The sequence below is a fragment of the Diadema setosum genome, chromosome 20, assembly GCF_964275005.1.
Source record: "Diadema setosum chromosome 20, eeDiaSeto1, whole genome shotgun sequence".
Taxonomy (NCBI): domain Eukaryota; kingdom Metazoa; phylum Echinodermata; class Echinoidea; order Diadematoida; family Diadematidae; genus Diadema; species Diadema setosum.
Genome location: NC_092704.1, coordinates 17,647,005 through 17,668,363, shown reverse-complemented (window position 1 = coordinate 17,668,363; position 21,359 = coordinate 17,647,005). Strand labels below are relative to the sequence as shown.

Below are 21,359 nucleotides of genomic sequence, written 5' to 3'. Positions count from 1 at the left end.
ATATAGACTTCCCGTAACATGTATCACATGATCTCCACATTTGCTCCTTTTAACTTAAAAAAATAAATATATATCTAAATTTGTTTTAAATGACCTTTAAACAATATGAAAAAAAAATCAATTCTGTGTTTGCAAAGGCTTGACACGTGTCTAATACTCGGTCACTCTCATGAAACGTAGCTCACAGGAACAAGAAATTCACGTGTGTATAAAATAATACTGCAAGTACTTGGTTGGAGGGATTAAAATGCTAATGTTTTAAAGCAAATGCTTCAGTAACTAAATGTTCAACTTCTTTAGCCAATGACCTCATATATGGACGTACTATAGGACCTATAGTATTACCTTGTAGCTGAAAAGACGGTGACGAGTAAAGATAAAATAGCAAAATAGAAACTTCCAGCTCATAACATGCTTTATATGAATTCATGTGCTCCTCTTAACCACTTTGTTTTATGTATAATGAATATACTATTGTATGTATAAAAACACTTTAGTAAGTACAAAACATTATTATTGTTATCATAGTTGTCTGTGTATAATTATCATCGTCTTCATATATTCAATTCAATCAAATTCAGATTTATTTCTGCTTTCAAATTTTCAAAAGAAAAACATTGTAAAGCTGCAAAAAAAATGGCAAAGCATAATTCATAAAAATAAACTTTTTTTCAAACAAGATAAGTGAAAATAAAAGACACAGTAAAATCAAATGTACGTATTTCATGTATTTTATTATTAGATTCTTACTTCATCAGCAAGCAGACATAATCAAGAAGATGACTTCAGCACGTGAAGCAATTTTTGAGAAAATCAGTTAATGCTTCTGCTTTGTCTATCCATTCCGGCGAACAAGCACGTTGAGAACAAACTGGTTAACCAGAATATAACGCTCCAGCAACACTTCAAAGTTACATTCCCGCTGTTGTTTCTTACATTAACCCGGTGCATTATGTTAATCTATTTGTTTTCTTTTAAATGTTTATTGTACCAATTATTGTTCTCACCCCAAATGCAGCTTCTGTTTTGTTATTTATATTATAAGTTATGTGTTTGTTTGTGTGTGTGTGTGTGTGTGTACCTGTGCGCCTGTTTGTCGGGGTGGGTAGGGGAATCAAGAGACTGCCCTCATTAATACTAAAGAGTGGCAATTTCCCTTACGAAGATGACATACTCATTTAACTTGGCGATTAATAAAGGGTCCATCGTCGTTACGTACCATAATTCGTGATTGTGATGGTAGTTTTGGTGGTGTTGGCGAGTGTTTGTGTGTATGCGTGTGTGTGTGCGTGTGTGTGTGTGTGTGTGTGTGTGTGTGTGTGTGTGCTTACGTGTGCTTACGCCCCACCACTTTTTTAAGTCTAAACATAGGTCATTCATGCAACTGTTGAGTATAAAGAACAAGTTCCAGTGGGTTTCACGGGGTAACTCTTCAGATATAGACTAGCCTAGCTGGAAAATTGGGTCTTTGAGGGCGTCTGGCGGCTGCGCCCCACCACTTAATGTCTGGCAACAATAATTCAATTATCCTTTGAGTGTAAAGAACAAGTTCCAGTGGGTTTCATTAGGTTACTTTTTCAGCTAGGCTAGCCTAGCTGGAAAAAGTTGGGTCTTTGAGGGCGTCTGGCGGCTACCCCCACCACTTAAAACGTCTGGCAATGGTCATGCATTTATCCTGTAAGTGTAACGAACAAGTTCCAGTGGTTTTCATGGGGTTACTTTTTCAGTTAGGCTAGCCTAATTCTGGCATGCCAATATTTCGCGTCTGGCGGCTACGCTCCACCACCCAAAATGTCTGGCAATGGTGTTTTATTGAATCTTGGCCAGGGTTATGCATGACAATGTCCCACGGGTTTCAAGAGGTTACTTTTTCAGCTAGGCTAGCCTAATTTTGGGGGTCCTTTTTATGGCCCTCCTGGCCACACCCATCACCGATGACCAGCTAGACTTGCATTTCCATACTCAGGGGCATATGTAAATACATAAAAATTGGTAACCGTTTCAGCTAGGCTGACCCCCGCTGGCTCCCGGACTAATAATCCTTATACTGTAAAAGGTGCATGCCAGAACATCCGCCTGGCAGCAACAGTAGTATTTGGCAATATCAATAGAAAAAGATTGTTACATTCAATGCAAAATAATGGAATCATGGATAATTTCCACTAAGTGTTATGATGGACCACTCTGGTCTCCTGGTCGACGCAAGTTCATTCTTTTTAAAACATGACTGAAACTGACAAATAGCCCTAAATCGACGTAGATAAGCACCGAATCAATCAGCACTTTAGTAGCGATTTCATTAATTTGAATGACTTTTTATAGGTTGAAAATATACCTCGACACGTAAAGAAAAATTGCCAAAAATATGTGGGTGTACCGTGTCTACAAAAGTTAACTTTCATCTTATTGGATACAATTGTAACGTCAATATTATTATCACATTTAAAGTTTTAAATGACGTTTTAGAATTGAAAAACAAAAATTTCTTATTGAATGTTAGAATGTTAAGTTTAGGCAAGTACAAAAAAGCCTTGCTGGTCAAACCCTTGCCAAATTATACTTTCCAATATTTGTAATTCCACCAAACAGCCAATAACATCATTCCCATGAATCAGTGTGCCTTGGACTCTGGATTTCAACAGGTGACTGACAAGGACATTTATCTGCCAGTTTCCGTTACCATCACCCTTCCCCTTTGACCCTTCATGCCTGTCAATGCTATATGGTATCTCACTGTTGCTTAGGTTTGCATGGGTCGGTCACAAGATAGGACAGGACTGTGGGTCCTTCTCGATGACTGATGTGGATTTAACCCTGACTCTCGACGACACTGCATCCGGACATTTCTTCACCAAGCGCAGCGACTCCGACAGAGAAGTAGGCCTACTTTTGCCTTCGTGGGGGAGGTCGGTATAAGATTTCTGAAGACTGAGCTTGCCGATGGTGGCGAGAGCAGCCATCTCGAACACCTCCTGTACCCCTGCTGTGTTGGTCCTCGCTGAGCTCTCAACATAACCCACTGCCTTGATCTGTTGTGCAGTTGTACTTCCCTGACGATAAAGGTACAAAACTCTGAATGATAGATCTGTGTTCTACACAACTGTACTCGATGATAACAGGAAGGGATCACTCATGTATAATCTAGAACACACACACACACACACACACACACATGTATATATATACATATATGATATATATATATACACACACATACATATATATATTATATATATATATATATATATATATATATATATATATATATATATATAAAACATACTGACGTGAAAAAATAGACAAAAACTACTTTCTTTCTGTGCCCTGGGGAGAAATATTCATCAATTGTAGTTTGGAAATGTTTGAAAATCACAACTTTATATATATATATACACATATATATATATATATATATATATATATATATATAACATACTGACGTGAAAAAAAAAGACAAAAACTACTTTCTTTCTGTGCCCTGGGGAGAAATATTCATCAATTGTAGTTTGGAAATGTTTGAAAATCACAACTTTTGATGAAATCGTGTCCTACAGTATCTCCTCTTATATGAAGGCTTTTTTATAATTTAGTTTCTTTCCTCTATGACCATGATAAAACAAACCCCTGATGATTAAAACAAAATACAATCAAAACTTGGCAAATGTACTGTTTGGACATTAGCAAAAAGGGAATACATTAACAGTTTTTGCGAACACTTTTGTCTAATACTCCATCAAGCTCATAAAAAAAACCAAAATTCTACTGCAACAAGAAATCCATTCTGTAAAAAACTTAAAATGCCAACTTTTTAAAGAAAATGCTCCAGCTCTTATGGATTTACTTTAAAATGGGAAGTAAAGCTCAACACCTTTGACCTATGACTTTATAGTTACCGTATTACCTTGCAGTTGAGGAGATGGGTAAAGACAAATCATTAACGAAATAAAACTTCTAGGAACATGCTTCACATGAACTCACCGTTTTCTTCTCTTACGAAAGAAACGAAATCTGAAAATTGTTCAAGAGTGTTTTTGAACATAGTACATTGCAAAGTACAAATTACAATTACAGATAGATCTGTGTTCTACACAACTGTACTCGATGATAACAGGAAGGGATCACTCATGTATAATCTAGAACACACACAAACACACACACACGTATATATATATATATATATATATATATATATATATATATATATACGTGCTACTCCTATAAAATTCCCTTTTTGTAGTAGTTGCTACTCCGCTATTGATAATTTCACCCTTGTAGAGGTCTTCAATTTATTTTTCTGGTACTGGACAACTTGCGCAGTATTGATGTGTTACGAGTAAGTTTCGCACTAGTCATCCCTGATGAAGAGGAAGGATCCTCGAAAATTCGGAATATTCATTAAAATCAAGATTGGCATTTAATGCATTTCTCTGTTGTGACATTATTATTGCTATTTCTAGCACTGCCAATACGCGGAGCAATTACAATATATATATATATATATATATATATATATATATACATATATATATATATATATATATATACTATATATACATTTGTACAGGGCTCGACACATAACTTTTTTTTTTTCCCCTCTGGTGGCCCGTTAGGGACACTAAAATTCAGTTCAATTCAATTCAATTTTTATTTCACTTTTTTCGACAAGAACATGTACACATCACTTCTTTTTTTTGTAACAGAAAATAAGGTGCGTAAAACTATGTAGGAAGAAAAGAATGTACAATGATTGTAGCACCTTACGATAGTTATACATTGTTATAGTAACTCAAGTGATTAGAAGTAAACATTATGCAAAATTCGAAAAATCTTTAAACCTTAAATTTTGGTTGGTCCGAATCAAAAGCAAGCATAACAAACCATTTTGAACTTCAGTTGCCCGATCGGGCCACCAAAAGATAATCGCTTTTGAAATTTGATATAGGCCTAATAGACATGTTTACCAAAATAAAAGATGGTCAAACCTCCATTCCACGTTACAATTAAATGATATGTGCTTGTGTGATTTGATTTCAAAAACATTATAATAATATATTAAAGATAAATTATGATTTGAGTAAAACCGCAATACCGTGTGACATTTTTTGGTGTTTTTTGGAGATTCGAGAGAACGAGATCAATTTAACTGCTGTCACTTTTCTAGGGATGCACAAACAAATTACATGCGCACATTTGTGTCTTGATCTCGGCGTTTGATGTCGCCATCTTTCTGAGCAATCTGAAGATTCATTTTGAACTTTATCGTAATAGCTGGTATAGTTTGCTTGCTTATTTATTAAATGAAATGAAATTTCCCCTAATGGTTAAACATAAAAAGCAAAAGTCAATCCCGTCCAGAAATATGTGCAAAAGTGTAAGTCAAAGATGTAGGCCTATGTTGCGAAAGTGTTTGAAGCTGTAGCCTCCTGAAATGCCGATTTAACTATCACTTTTCCGCCGACTTCAGACAACGTATGGTTCTTTATAAATTACTACGTCAGGTGCGTAAAGTAATTTTGATTTTTATGTCATCAATCTTTGCACAATTCATATTCACGCATCTCTATTTCTTTACCATTATCCATACCTCTCATCTTTTTACAAGTAGGGATGGCGAGAAGTAATAACCATCATAAAGACATATCTTCCTTAGAGTGGCTGGCCATTTTATATACACAATGAGACTCGAATCAGTCATTGTCTTTCTATAATCTGTGAGGCTGATTCAGTTTGGCACATACTTCAGATCACGCGCGCCGGAACACTCTTTCTTTTTCTTTTTTTTTTTTTTTTTTTGGGGGGGGGGGGGGGAGGGTGGGGGCAAAATCTCTACGGGGGCACATTAATGTGAAGATGTAAGATCCTCGGCGAGGGTGTGGGAAGGACTGGGGGGGGGGGGGGAAGGACTGGGGGGGGGGGGGCTACCCTCTCCCACAGTAGGGACTTTTTGTAAAAACAGAGTACAAAAGTGGCGTTTATAGAGCATTTAAAAGCGAATTTCTAGGGGATTAAACATATAGTGGGAAAAATCAGTGCGAATTAATGACTATGATTATAACTTACAGAGGTATATTAATTTATGTGACGGTGTGAGATCCTCGGCGAGGGAGCGAAGCGACCGAGCGGGTGGAGGGTGTGGGAGGGGGATACCCCTCCCACGGTAGGGACTTTTTGTAAAAACAGAGGACAAAAGTCACGTTTATAGATCATTTAAAAGCATATTTCTAGGGGATTAAACATAGTGGTAAAAAATCAGTGCTAATTAAGGACTATATGATTGTAACATACACGGGTACATTTCGTGTGACGGTGTGAGATCCTCGTCGAGGGAGCGAAGCGACCGAGCGGGGGAGGGTGCATGTTGGAGGGGGTTCCCCCTCCCACGGTAGGGACTTATTGTAAAAAGCAGAGTACAAAAGTCACATTTATAGAGAATTATTTTAAAAGCATATTTCCAGGGGATTATACATAGTGGAAAAAATCAGTGCGAATTAAGAACTATATGATTATAACATACTAGCAGCACCCGTGGAAATCCACGGGTCCGAGGGCTTTTATTTTTAATTTTTTGTTTTCGATTCCCGCAAAAAAACCCCCCAACAACAAACAAACAAAACGATACAAAAAACAAACAAACATTCAGGGAAAAATTACCAAAAACGCTTATGAGATTCTCCGAAAGTTCTGCCCACAGATTCTTCTCGTCGGAACGGGGAGATACCCTTGACACTATGACTTTGATATTTTAATACCCCCTGCTCTGGCCTCCATGCAGGAATCAACGGCTGGTCTCAAGGCCTCCCATTTTTTTTCTTTTCCCACGTTATCATTATTATTATTACTACTATTTATAGTGCGCTTTTCCCACAAGGCCCAAAGCGCTTACAATCAATTCAAAACGTGTACGACAGTATGTGTAATTGGATAATGTTACAGCTACGAACTAGTTGCTACTAAAAAGATGTGTTTTCAAGTTATGATAGAAGAATGAAATATTTTCGTCTTCATTTGCTCCCTCCTATATGTTTTTATCACCAAAACTTGGTTTGATACATCATAGAACTGTAACATTTATCCAATTATACATACTGTCGTACATGCTTTGAATTGATTGTAAGCGCTTTGGGCCTTGTGGGAAAAGCGCACTATGAATAATAGTAATAATAATAATAATTATAATAATAATAATAATAATAATAATAATAATAATAATAATAATAATAATAATAATAGAACCATTCGTTTATCTGCTTCAGACTGTGCATCACCATTATTATTATCATCATATTATCATTCTTATAATTATTATCATTAATATAATTATTGATATTTGGGGAGGGGGATCATAGTCATTAGGTCTTTTAAGTATTAGGCATTAGTAGGCTTTAGGGTTTTTTTTTCTTTACTATTTCTTCACCCACGTTATGAGAGAAGAAAATCAATACATGAAGAACATTTTCATCTTCATTTGCTCCCTCATTTCTGTTTTTATCATCAAAACTGGGTTTGATGGATCATAGAAGCACACGTTTATCTCATTTATACTGTTCAATTGTTATTATTGTTTTTATTATTATTATTACTATAACATTATAATTATTTAGGGGAGAAGAGATCGAGAGTAGAGTCATAATATAGGAATGAACCAAGGGAGGCAGAAATGTTAATTTGTTAAAAATTGTAAAAATCAGTTTCCCCCATTTTTCTGCTCTAGATAAAAAGCTTTTCTGAAGAAAATCCTGCGCAAGCTGTAAAAAAACTACTTCACTGCACTAACATACGTAATATTGTGCTACTTCATAGACCCCCTAGTGTTTTTGTTGCTATTGTGCTGAGAGAAAATTAAATATTTTCGTCTTCATTTGCTCCCTCCTTTTGCTTAAAAAAAAAGCTTGGTTTGATAGATCAAAGAACCACCCGTTTATCTGCTTCAGACTGTACACTTTTATTATTATTTTCATTATAATTATTATTATTATCATCATTATATTATCATTATTATCATCATTATTTTATTATTATTATTATTATCATCATCATCATCATTATCATTATTATTATCATTATATTATTATTATTGATATTTAATTATTATCATTATTATTATATAATCATTATTATTTGGGGAGAGGGAGTTAGTCATTAGGTTTAATAAGTATTAGGCACCCGCGGGCAAGGGCGCCGGAAGCGGGGGGGGGGGGGGGGCAGGGGTGGCACTTGCCCCCCCCCCCCCAAACAAAATGTTGGGGGGGCAAAACGAGTTTTTGCCCCCCCCCCCAAGTGCCCCCTGTAACAGATAACTAATCACTGATTTAAAGACAAAATGAACAATAAAGGCATATTTCTTATCTAAATGTAGTAATTTCATAACTGAAAATGCAAAAATTTTCGATTATAATACACTAACAACATACAGTATTGTATCTATACACTAATAGGAACTTATGAGTAAATTTAGTGTATAGATGGTAGCCTCGTGTCCTCGAGTGTGCCCGCTGAAACATACCTTTAGTAAACCTTACATTTTTCATTTTCTTCTTTGTTTTCTAGCAGTATAAGAATATTTTTCATTGTTCGAACGATGCGATCACGTTCAAGCTTTTAATGAGTACATTTCAGATAAATTGCAAAGTGAAAGTGGCTCGCTCGTTCTGCCCGTACTTATAGTAAAATGAAAAGTTTTCATAAGTTATTATCATAGTCCTTCGCAGTGATTTCTTTTACTATGTTTAATTCCTCAGAAATTTAATTTAAAATGCTCTATAAAAGCGACTTTTATACTCTGTTTTTACAAAAAGTCCCTACCGTGGGAGAGGGTATCCTCCTCCCACACCCTCCCCCGCTCGGTCGCTTCGCTCCCTCGACGGATCTCACACCATCACATAATATACCCCCGTATGTTAAGATCATAGTCCTTCCAACTGATTTTTTTCCAATATGTTAATTCCCTAGAAATTTGCTTTTAAAATGTTCTATAAACGCGACTTTTATACTCTGTTTTCACAAAAAGTCCCTACCGTGGGAGGGGGTATCCCCCCTCCCACCCTCCCCCCGCTCGGTCGCTTCGCCCCTCGCCGAGGATCTCGCACCATCACATTATTAATGTACTCCCGTATGTTATGATCATAGTCCTTCCAACTGATTTTTTCAATATGTTAATTCCCTAGAAATTTACTTTAAATTCTCTATAAACGCGACTTTTATACTCTGTTTTTACAAACAGTCCCTACCGTGGGAGGGGGTATCCCCCTCCACACCCTCCCCCCGCTCGGTCGCTTCGCTCCCTCGCCGAGGATCTCACACCATCACATTATTATGTTACTCCCGTATGTTATAATCATAGTCCTTCGCACTGATTATTTTTCACTATGTTTGATTCCTTAGAAATTTGCTTTTAAATGGTCTATAAACGCGACTTTTGTACCCTGTTTTAACAAAGCTCCCTACAGTGGGTGGGGGGGGGGGGATCCCCCTTTCCACCCCCCCCCCCGCTCGCTCGCTCCGCCTCCCGCGCCGAGGATCTCACATCGCACATAAATGTGCCCCCGTCGACATTTTGCCCCCCCCCCCAAAAAAAAACAAAAAAACAAAAAAAACAAAAAACAAAAACAAAAAACAAAAACCAGAAGTGTTCCGGCGCGCTTGCCCGTGGGAATCTATGGGTCTCAGGGCCTCGTATTTTTTCTTTGATATTTCTTTTCCCACGTTATGGGAGAAAGAAAAGAATATTTTTGTCTTCATTTGCTCCCTCCTTTTTATTTCTATAACTAAAACTTGTATGATGGACCATAGAACCACCCTTTTTTTTCCACTCGTAACTTCAGTTCAAAAATAGGCGGTCGGCAAAGCGAGGTTTTCCCCCACGTCCGCTCGTCTTATGAATATGTATGTTTTACAGCAGCTAAGCAGTAAACGAATGGACAGCGGCACGATCGGCAAGGACAAAAATTTAATTAGCCGTCCTAAACAGTCTGAGTACAATGATACCCGACTTGAGAGTATAATGAACGTACCTGAGCTGCATAGTATCCTGCAGTTGTGCAAAATACAGCTAATAACAGCATTCGTTGTTTTCATTTGGGCACGCCAATTACTGGCGAACGTCCCTGACACTGTACGTAAATGCCCTTGTATGACCGCGCCGTTTATTACCATATGAGAGTCCGCTCCGAAACGTATCTTATGCAATGCAACGCAGCCACAGGCTCAATGCATACACGCCACTCTTCGCGATGGTAATTGCCCGTACTCATGTGCGTGTGTCAGTCAGCTTCCGCCAGCGATCAGCTGGGCGAGATACGTTCTCGGTGGAGTATACACACACACACATGGCGAAATAGGCAATGTATTACCGTGCGTACGCTCTCTGCGAGCAATCAGCTGGGCGATCACGAAAGATGATCAAGAGCTTTCGCTGCACCCCATTATCCCACTGAAGCAGGGGTCCAGCGCATGTTTTGTTTTTCGTTGTTTTTGCGCCGCTCTCGACGTCGACACGGAGGCGGAGCGCGGACGAAACCCGGACGGGGAATAGAAGACACCCTCTTGCTGCCGACGGCACCGGTCTCGGGGGCCCGGAGCCGACGGCTTCGGAGGAGATAGCCGCACAAAAAAAAAAAAAAAAAAAAAAAAGCACGGGAAGGCATGGGGGCGATCCTTACGCGATTATAATATAGGACACGGGTACATTATGTGACGGTGTGAGATCCTTGGCGTCTTGGCGAGGGAGCGAAGCGACCGAGCCGGGGGGGGGGGGGGGGGGGGTGGGGGGGTGGGAGGGGGATACCCCCTTGCACGGTAAGACTTTTTTTTTTTGGTAAAAAGAGAGTTCAAAAGTCGCGTTTACAGAGCATTATTTTAATCATTATTTTGATGTTGCAATGGTGCAATTTGATGCATGTTTTTGCGCGTTTTATCGACGTGAAACAGTCCACTTGTTTAAGGTAGCAGTATATTATGATGTAGATTATTATTGAACAATTTTGCTTATAAAATGGTATTATTTAAATACGCTTCTTGTATTAATTCTTTTCACTGAATATCATGAACGCGACTGAACCCGAGCGAGCGGAGCGAGCGAAGGGGGAGGGAGGGTGTGGGAAGGGGGTGCACGCCCCTCCCACGGTGAGAACTTTTTGCATTTTGATGTTGCAAATGGCGCAATTTGATGCATGTTTTTGCGTGTTTTAACGAGTTGAAACAGTCCCACTGTTGTTTAGGTTGCAGTATATTTTAGTGTAGATTATTATTTAACAATTTGCTATAAAATGTTATCATATTAAACAATCTTTTTGTATTAATTCTTACACTGAATATCATGAACGCTGTCTGTTCAGCAATCAAACAGAAAAAGCATGCACACGAGGGTGTAGATAGGGGCTATCCCCTCCCACACGAAGGTGATTTTGCGTTCTCAGACCTGAAATTCAGCGATCTGGTGCAAATTTTTGGTGCAATACGTATTCATCGAAGCGTTAAAATCACTGAATTTAGCTCTTATTCCGAATGTGCACCATCTGTGTGTATGTATAAAGTCTAGTAAGGTAGAGCTTAGGGGAAGGGGGATTCCCCCTCCCGCTCGCGGAGCTTTTGCGTTTTTAGAATTGAAATAAAGCGATCTGGGTATAGCCACAGTCTACTTCTATGCATGGCGGGGGGGGGGGGGGGCGAGCAGGGAGAAGGCGTGGGCGAGTGTTGTCTCCATCCTTCCATTCTGATGGAGCTTTTGCCTTTTGAAGGTTGAAATTGAGATATCTCGTATACGCATATTAAGGTTGATGGAATCAACATTTGGGAAATCACAAAAAACAAAAACTGATGGGGGGGGGGGACTGAGGAAGGAAAAGGTCGATTAAAGGGGAAATTCCCCTTACACACGAGGGAACCTTGAGTTTTCGTAATACAAGTGATAAGTCTTGTGCACTCAGAATTATTCATGATTTTTGTAAATCTAAAAAGTGTATAAAGCTCATGGAAAGAGGCACAGAGGGGAGGGTTTGGGAGGGGGATACCCCCTGCCAAGCACGAGAGATTTTGCATATTTTGAATTGAAATTCAACGATCTGGTGCACACTTTGAGTGAAATATTCAAAAAATATCTTATTTGATGAAAGGTTGCAAAGAGACCGCTTCATGTGCATGCATACAGTATACACGCATTTATTTTCCGCCTCCCAAATCCCCGGTCTAAATCTTAGGGGGGGGGGGGGGGGGCGACCGCCCCCATCGCCCCCCCCCCCTGGCTACGCCAGTGCTGTAATCTGTGATGAAATAAATGCGTCTTTATGTTTCTGGTATAAACGTGTGATTCAGTATGCATACATTTACAAAAAGAAAGAAATAAGAATCGATTTGATATAGCTATGTTTTATAAGCAATTGAAATACATAGATATTGAACTACTAATATTTTACTTCATCCTAATGGGTAATAACATATCCACGCAATCGACTAGGTCATTACCTTATGGTGTGAAACTGGAATCAACTTTTTTGCTGTCAGCCTTGTCATCACATCGATGTTATTTCGCAGATCCGACTTGCATCCCGCTAATATCACGTGACATGTTTGACAATGCTTCCGGATCTCAGGAATCCACTACGAGCAGAATTAAGGAGATAGACAAACAAAATGACCAATATCTCATAAGCGCAAGTCCAAAGCACATTGCATAATAATTATGCCACCTTTAATGAAAGCTTATCAATCGTGACAATCTTTTATCACATATAACACCATGGTTCAGTTTTCTGACATGCTTTACCATGTTTATTATTGGCGCTGTGATATCAACGTGTTTGTAAAGTTTGTAGCAGTCGCCTGGAATATTACTCATTTCATACTTCCATAGAGTTTGATAATTTTGATTCATATATTTGCATCATATACCAAATCACTGTCTGATATAAAAATAATGAAACTCCACACAAAGTTCGTAAGCTATTCGGCTATGCAGAGCTACTTTCTTGATCATCCTTGCTCTGATTCCTAGATAGCAGCTTGTACGCATTTTACAGTCATGCCATGTTGCTGTGCTTAATTGTGTTTGTGGGTTTTTATGTGTTTTTTTCAGGCCTGTCTGTCCTGTTTTGATTTACTTTATATTCTCTTCTTTTTTATTAAAAAAAGAGCTTTTGTGTAGGTGTGTTTGTGAGATAATGAGAAACCTCTTATGAAATATGAAAGAACATACATTTCTTAAAGGAATTCACAGTTTATTTGATGGAAATTGGTCTTGAAATGGCTGGGATATAAAAAAAAAGCAATCCAAATAAACTGCGACAGGCCACGACTTTTATTAGGATCTCTTTGATTTACCTTGTTTTGGATATCTCAGTCATCTCAAAAATGATTTTTATCAAATACACTGAATTCCCCATAGAATTGTATGCTCTTTTACATTTCATAGAGTGGTTTCTAAACATCTCGCAAAACGTTAAAAGCTGAATCCTCACCTCAACCAATGTTCCCTTTCCATACATTTCAGCCATATCTTCAGTATGTCTATTATATCAATAGTTGATTTATACACTGACATAGCAATGTAAAACCCACTCATTGCATAACCTATTGAATCATCTTTCCTCCTTATTTATGAAGGCTTGTGCCGAAAGGGTGGGTTGGGTGGTGGCGCGTCGCGTTAATGGGAACACCACCCTTCGTCCAAAGCCCCCCCCCCCCCCCGGTTTTGCCGAAAGGGTGCGTTGGGAGCGTTGGGTCGCGTCGCGTTGACTGGAACCCCACCCTTCGTCCAAAGCCCCCCAGTTTTGCCGAAAGGGTGCGTTGGTATTTTTTCTCATGTAATATTAAAAGACGAGTTTTGAATTCATATTTAACCTTCAAACAACCATTTCAAAGAGGCTATCGTCCGGATCGGTTTCTAAGCACACAGGGAAGAGACGAAAGTTGGTCTAATTCCATTTTGTATTAAGCGCATTACAAATGTAATGTATTATTATTATTATTATTATTATCATCATCATTATTATCGGTTCACACTCTATTACCACTTGGTCTACAGCCAGTTGGTCTAATAGACTGTTTAATATCAGTTGGTCTAATAACCAGTTGGTCTAGTCATCATTTCGTCCAATTACTGTTTGGTCTAATTGTTATTTAGTTTAATTACTATTTGGTCTACAGTCAATTCGTCTAATAATAGCCATTTGGTCTATTTTTTGGTTTAACACCAATTTACATCATCAAATACCGATTTGGTCTATCATGAGTTGGTCTAATTCCATTTCGTCTAATCATCAAATGGTCTAAAATAAAACCAAATTATTTTGTCCAATATAAATTTGGTGTACACATCATTAATTTTGGTCCATTGCCCAGTTGGTCTAGCCTCTGTCTATCATCATTTAGTCTACACCCATTTAATCTAATAACCATTGATCTTATTTTCATTTGGTCTAATAGCCAGCCTCCTGGTCTAATCAGGTACCATTTGGTCCTATCATCGTTTCGTCTATATGACCAACTGGGCTATTTTTTTTTTTTTTTTTGGGGGGGGGGGAATGATGACTAGACCAACTGGTTATTAGACCAACTGATATTAAACAGTCTATTAGACCAACTGGCTGTAGACCAGGTGGTAATAGAGTGTAAACCGATCCGGACTATAGCCTCTTTGAAATGGTTGTTTGAAGGTTAAATATAAATTCAAAACTCGTCTTTTAATATTACATGAGAAAAAGTACCAACGTACCCTTTCGGCAAAACCGGGGGGGGGGGGGGGGCTTTGGACAAAGGGTGGGGTTCCAGTCAACGCGACGCGACCCAACGCTCCCAACGCACCCTTTCGGCAAAACCGGGGGGGGGGGGGGGTTTGGACGAAGGGTGGTGTTCCCATTAACGCGACGCGCCACCACCCAACCCACCCTTTCGGCACAAGCCATTTATGAAGCCCCCGCTCTGGTCGACATAATTTGCAGTTAGAACCGAAATATACAAGCAGTACGTGGAACATGGAAGTTTGGTATGAAACTGTACACATGCTTACAATTACCTCTAATTTTCATCATTGTAACATGGAGTCGATCATTGTGTAGACCTACTCATGATCATTTGAAATTTTCTTATGATTATGTTCCGTTGAATGAAAAATGAACATAATATCTTGATAATAAATATTTTACCATCTCTGAAAAACCGTATATAGTAGACAGCGAGTTGTAATGTTCTTAAAATTTTCTGTAGATTTTGATTGTTTGTGCTATTTCCCCTATTTTGGGGCTGCTGAACACGAATCCACTTGTTGCCATTTTTCTAACCGACGTCTTCAGCGGTTGCCGTGGAAACGCGTTATTTCCCTTAAAAGAACATGTATTCTTCATTAAACACCATAAAAACATGTTGTAAACACCAAAATATGTCATTATAAACCCTTTTTAATCAGATTTAAAAACAATACAATTTTTGTAATGTCATAGTTACCTTATAGCAATGACGGTTACCATGGCAACAACTATCTATAAAGAAAAAATATCATACTTTCATGAAAAAGCAAGAAAACATGACAAGATTGAGTGGAATATTTATCATAAGTAACTATCTTGATTTTCAGCTTATTTTTCCACTATGTTCATTTCACAGCATTTTCGTTGCTATAGCAACAACATGAAAAAAGTTGCCTTTTAAAGAAAAATAAGCATTGCGATTGAAGGAAAAGCAATTATACGATACGTCGGTAGAAAATTGATTTCTGTATAGTGAGATCTTTTGTGGTATTTCCTTTATTTTGGGGGTGCCGAACACCTGTTGCCATATTTGTAAATATCTTTAGCCGTTGCCGTTGCCGTTAGCCGTTGCCATGGCAAAAAATATTTTCTTGGAAATAACATGTATTCTTCATTAAACATAATAAAGACATGCTAAAAACACCAAAATAAGTCAATATAAACATATCGCGTCAATCAAATCACAAATCACAATTTCCGATTGTCACAGCAACCTCATGGCAATGACGGTTGCCATGGTAACATCTATTTTTTTTAAAAGAAAATGTTTTTTTTTTTATCAAAAAGCATAAAAACATGAAAAGTTTTGAGTTGCATACTCATTACAAATTACTATGATAATTATCAGGGTTTTTTTCACTATGCTCATGCCACATTGTTATCGTTGCTATGGCAACAATATGATTTTTTTCTTAAAAGAAAGGAGAAGTATATCATTAAAAGAAAAAACAATAAATGATCAATTTTTACAGAGTTTAATTTTTCCGCTCTTTTTTACAATTTGGAAATGCCGAAAAGGAATCCACCTATAACTACTTGTCTAAATGATGTCTTCAGCCGTTGCCATGACAACAAATTATTTCCATTAAAAGAACATGTGTTTTTCATTAAGCATCATAAAAACATGTTGTTATGGCCAAAATATGTCAATATATACATTTTTCTGCAATTGATTGAAACAATCCCTTTTTTCAATTACATTGTTACCTTATAGCAATGACAGTTGCCAAAGTAACAATTCCTAAAAAGAAAATACTGATATTTTAATGAAAAAAAAAACGAAAAAATGACGAGATTGAGTAGCATATTCATTACAAATTACTATCAGTTTTTGTTTTCACAACGTTCATTCCACATCATTTCTGTTGCCATTGCAATAACATGAGAAAAATGTTTCTTTTTTAAGGATAAAAGTTCTATAGCAATCTGTTGGAAGTTGCTATAGCGGGAGTCATTTAAGATTTTCAGATGTCTTGGAGACATTGATGCTGAAACAGAGTACATCATGACGAGAAAATAGGAACTGTTGAGGAGGTTTTTACACATTTGTATTGCTTGTTATTTGTGTTTTATATTCCCTATGTATTTCTATGGTTAAAAAAATCTATTCCTTAACATGTTGTTGTGATAGGAACAGAAATGATCTTCCACGAACAGAATTATGTATGGTTAATAGTCTTGTTAATTTGTAATACTTCAAAATTTACACCATAATTTCAAAATTTTTTCTTGATTTTTTTTTCTAAGGAATTGATGCATTTCCATGGCAACCATGTCAAATATTAACCATTATCACTGATACTTAAGGTTTTGAAGGTGCAATATGTGATCAGAAATTCAGGAAGCTGACTAAACTTTTGTGCTTTTACTTATATTTTTTTTTTCGTTAAGTATATTCTTTCCTTATCTAATGATTAACATTATTTTTTTTCTTAAAAAAATATTTTTTCTCATGTCATTGCTATAGCAACAAAAACGATGTGGGATGGATATAGTCAAAAAAGAACTGACAGTAATTTGTCATAAATATGTTACTAAATCTTGTCATTATGCCTCCGCCACGAAGTGTCACCGGAGGCATGTTTTCGGGTTGTCCGTCCGTCCGTCCGTCCTTCCGTCCGTAATCAATTTTGTGGACAGCGTATCGAAAAAACTGTTAGAGGTATCCTAATGAAACTTGGCATGTACATGTATGAGTGGGCGAAGTTGTGCCTGTCAACTTTCGGGCGTACATGCTCAAGGTCAAAGGTCAAAAGGTCAAGGTCAAATGCTCAAAATTTCACTATTTCCCCTATATCTATGCAATGCCTGGAGGTATTTTCTTGAAACTAGGTGTATATATGAACTACCAAATAAAGATTCCCCAGCGAGAGCTTTGGATCATGAGGTCAAAGGTCAAGGGTAAAAGGTAAAGTGAAAATGTTAAAATTTAACTTTTTTCTCCATATCTCACAAATATTTCAAGGTATCTCCATGGAACTTAGTATATGTACATGTACTGACTGGCAGTGATCATGTAGGGAATTTAGGGGTCATGGGTCAAAGGTCAGGGGGTGAAAGGTCAAGGTCAACTCATCAAAAATGTCATTATTTCTCTCTTATCTATGCAATGCCTGCAGGATTTTTTTCTTGAAACTTAGTGTATGCATATATTACCCAATACAGATTCTCTTACCTAAAGGTAAAAGGTCAAATGTCATGTGAAAGTGCTAAATTTCACTTCTTCTTTAAACTTATAAAAGGGTCAAAAGTTGGGTACAAATCCTCAAATCCCCAAATACCTGCACTCTTAGACAGTACAGCCATTCATCCAAATAAACCTAGTTCAAGGATGAACTGGAACTCACTCCCATCAACAGTTTCTAACATCACAAACAAGGACTCTTTTAAAGCAGCAACCCTACAATACATCCAGGAGCAAAGCAACTAGACCCCACACTTCTCTCTCCGCGCAATTTAACACCAGCGCACCTCCTGTCCGGTTGGCCCCTACTAAGGGGTGTTGGACGGTATATACGAAGAAGAAGAAGAACACTTAATGCATTTGTGACAAACCTGTCATTTTAATATTTTGCCAGTTATGTGAAGCTGTCATCACACATTGTCAAGACATTGCGCTATAGACGTATTCGGAGAACCATGCATTATGCGGAGGCATACCAGTCGCCATAGCGACATTTCTAGTTTTTTCATGTTTTACATGAAAATATTATTTTTTGTAATACATGTTGTTAACATGGCAACTGTCATTGCTCTGAGGTAACCATGAAATTCAAAATTGTGATGTGGTACTAACTTAAAGAGACATGTTTATCTTGACACATTTTGGTGTTCACAGCATGTGTTCATGATGTTTAAAGAAGAACACATCTTCTTTTTAAAGAAAAAAATGTTACCATGGCAACGGCTTAAAACGTCATTTTGCTTGAAATGACCAAAGGTGCATCCTGTTCAGATCCCCCCAAATAGAGGATAAAGCACAAAAAGATTAAAACTTTACAGAAATTGATTTGTTTGAAAATTTTATTTTTCTTTCTTTTTAATGAAACAGTTCTTCTTTCTATAAAAGAAAGTTTTCATCATGTTGTTGCCATAGCAACGATAATAATGTGGGATGAGCATAGTGAAAAAAGCTGATAATCATAATAGTACCCTAAATGGTAATGAATAACTACTCAATCTTTTCATGTTTTCATGCTTTTTGATGAAAAAAAATCGTTAGTTTCTTTTAAAAATAGCTGTTACCATGGTAACCGTCATCACTATAGGGTAGCTGTGACATTCGGAAATTGTGATTTTCAATTTAATCAAAGAAATTTGGTATATTGAGATCTGTTGGAAATTGCAGTATTTTTTTTTTTGATGTTTAATGAGGAATACGTGTTCTTTTAGAGAAACTAATTTGTTGCCATGGCAACAGCTAAAGATGTCATTTAGAAATATGGCAACAGGTGGATTCGCACTCCCAAAATAAGGGAAAGAGCACAAAAAATCTACTCTACAGAAATGTATTATCTACCGATTTATTTCATTCTTACTTTCTTTTAATATAAATATCTATTTTTTCTTTAAGAGGCAGCTTTTGTCATGTTGTTGCTATAGCAACGAAAAGGAAGTGAAATGAACACAGTGGGAAAAAGCTGATAATCATGATGATAGTTAGTAATCAATATTCCACTCGATCTTGTCATATATTTCTTGCTTTTTCATGAAAATATCACTAGTTTCTTTAAAAATAGTTGTTACCATGGCAACCATCTTTGCTATGAGGTAACCATGGCATTATAATCATTGTGATTTTTGACTTGATTAAAGATATTTTTATATTGATAATTTCGGTGTTTTACTGCATGTTTTTATGATGTTTAATAAAGAATACACGTTCTTTTAAAGAAAATAATGCGTTGCCATGGCAACGGCTGAAGACGTTGGTTAGAAAAATGCAGCAAGTGGATTCGTGTTCAGCACCCCCAAAATAGGGGAAATAGCACAAAAAAAAATCGAAATCTACAGAAAATTTTAAGAACACCCCAATATTGTGACAACTCGCCGTCTACTAATACTTGTATATGTGTAGTTATATTATATACAAGAAAAACAGAGGAAAGTATATAACTACAGGGACAAACGAGAGACAGTACTATAGGGGCATATTATAGTACTTGCCCATCACATTCAGAGAGGGCGAGAATCAAGAGTTTCTAAATGGTTACATCTATTGGGACAAGTGCACTTAAAACAAGATAATGCACAGCAGTAGAATAAATCAGTGGGATGATTCCATCTAATCAATATCACTACCCAACTGACATTACTTTAATAATTATACTAGTATTGTACGCAGCGTTCTCATGCGTTTATACAGGCCCGTAGCCAGGATTTTCAAGGGGGGTGCGGTCACTAAAAACGGACCTTCGGTACCAATACCAATGATGACACACACACACACACACACACTATTATATATATATATATATATATATATATATATATATATATATATTCTTTGGACGACCGAACTAAAAAAGTTGTATAAGAATTTGCGCGCGAAGCGCGCCGCAAATTGTGAATTTTGACTGTTTTAATGACGTTTTAAAGTCTCGAGGAAATTTGTATTTTTGTCTGTTGCATGCAATCGCGTTACGGTATTTCATCTAGGAAATAGTAAAAACTCATTTTGCCAGGAAGTTGCAAAGTTTAATTGTGTTCGAGACTCTGCGCGCGTAGCGCGCCGCAAAATTGAGAATAGTGATTTTCCTGGTGTTGTTTTAACTTTTATTTTTTCTATTGTATACCCGCGTTAGCAGGCCTGAAGCCTGGTATGCGAGTTTGTCAAAAACGAAAATAAATAAGAAAGTTTTTAAAACAAAATGAATTGTAAATGTGAACCATTTATATTTTGCCTCCTTGTGGTAGGATATTTCCAGCATTTCCGAACTTTCAAATAATCATTTTAGATTAATAATATTAAAGGTAGTAGATCCGATTCGCAAACATCTCCAATATCAGTCAAATGTCATATTAACCATCATGCTAAGAAGGGTTTCTTTGTGAAATTTGGAGGTCAGTGAAATTCAAAAATTAAACATCCGTTAGCCATTGGAAGAAGTTGAGTGCAAATTCAGACCTCAGGCTTAGTGCTCAGATGTTTTCCTATTTGATTTGATCTGTCTTACTGTGCACACTAAGACACATACTGGAATGGTTATTTCTTATCTATTAAATTATAGTAGGTTATTTGGTTACTAGCTGTCTCTGGGCATTTTCGAATTTGGGCTGCAAACAGTGGCGTATCTAGGGAAAACGGCGCCCGGGGCAAGCACGAAAATTGCGCCCCTAATTTCTGAAAAAAAGTGTTCAACCCCTACCCCATCCCGGTAGGGACTTTAAACAAGCACTTAAAAGGGATCTTTTTGAGGGTGATTTAAATGTAATGAATTTTGATAGATTTTGGCGAGCGAGCGCAGCGAGCGAGCCGAAAATTTTTGTATTTCAGCTTACAAAACATGGAATTTTTGTCATTTTTTGCTTACCAAATCTTACAATTCTAATCAAGATATAGTGAGTGACAGCCTTATAAATATCGATTTATACCAAAAGAACTGAGGACTTTAAAAAGTA

General features: G+C 37.2%; 1 protein-coding gene across 1 annotated transcript in view; it reads right to left on the bottom strand.

The window, feature by feature from the left end:
- Positions 1-2,759: 2,759 nt before the first annotated feature.
- The window catches only part of LOC140243906 (rho-related GTP-binding protein RhoN-like), a 37,506-nt gene continuing 18,906 nt past the window's right edge, over positions 2,760-21,359 (bottom strand). The window contains exons 4-5 of the mRNA XM_072323576.1: positions 12,460-12,594; positions 2,760-3,050 (exon numbers count right to left, since the gene is read on the bottom strand). Of these exons, the coding sequence (XP_072179677.1) occupies positions 2,760-3,050; positions 12,460-12,594 (426 nt within the window). The remainder of the gene's footprint in view (positions 3,051-12,459; positions 12,595-21,359) is intronic.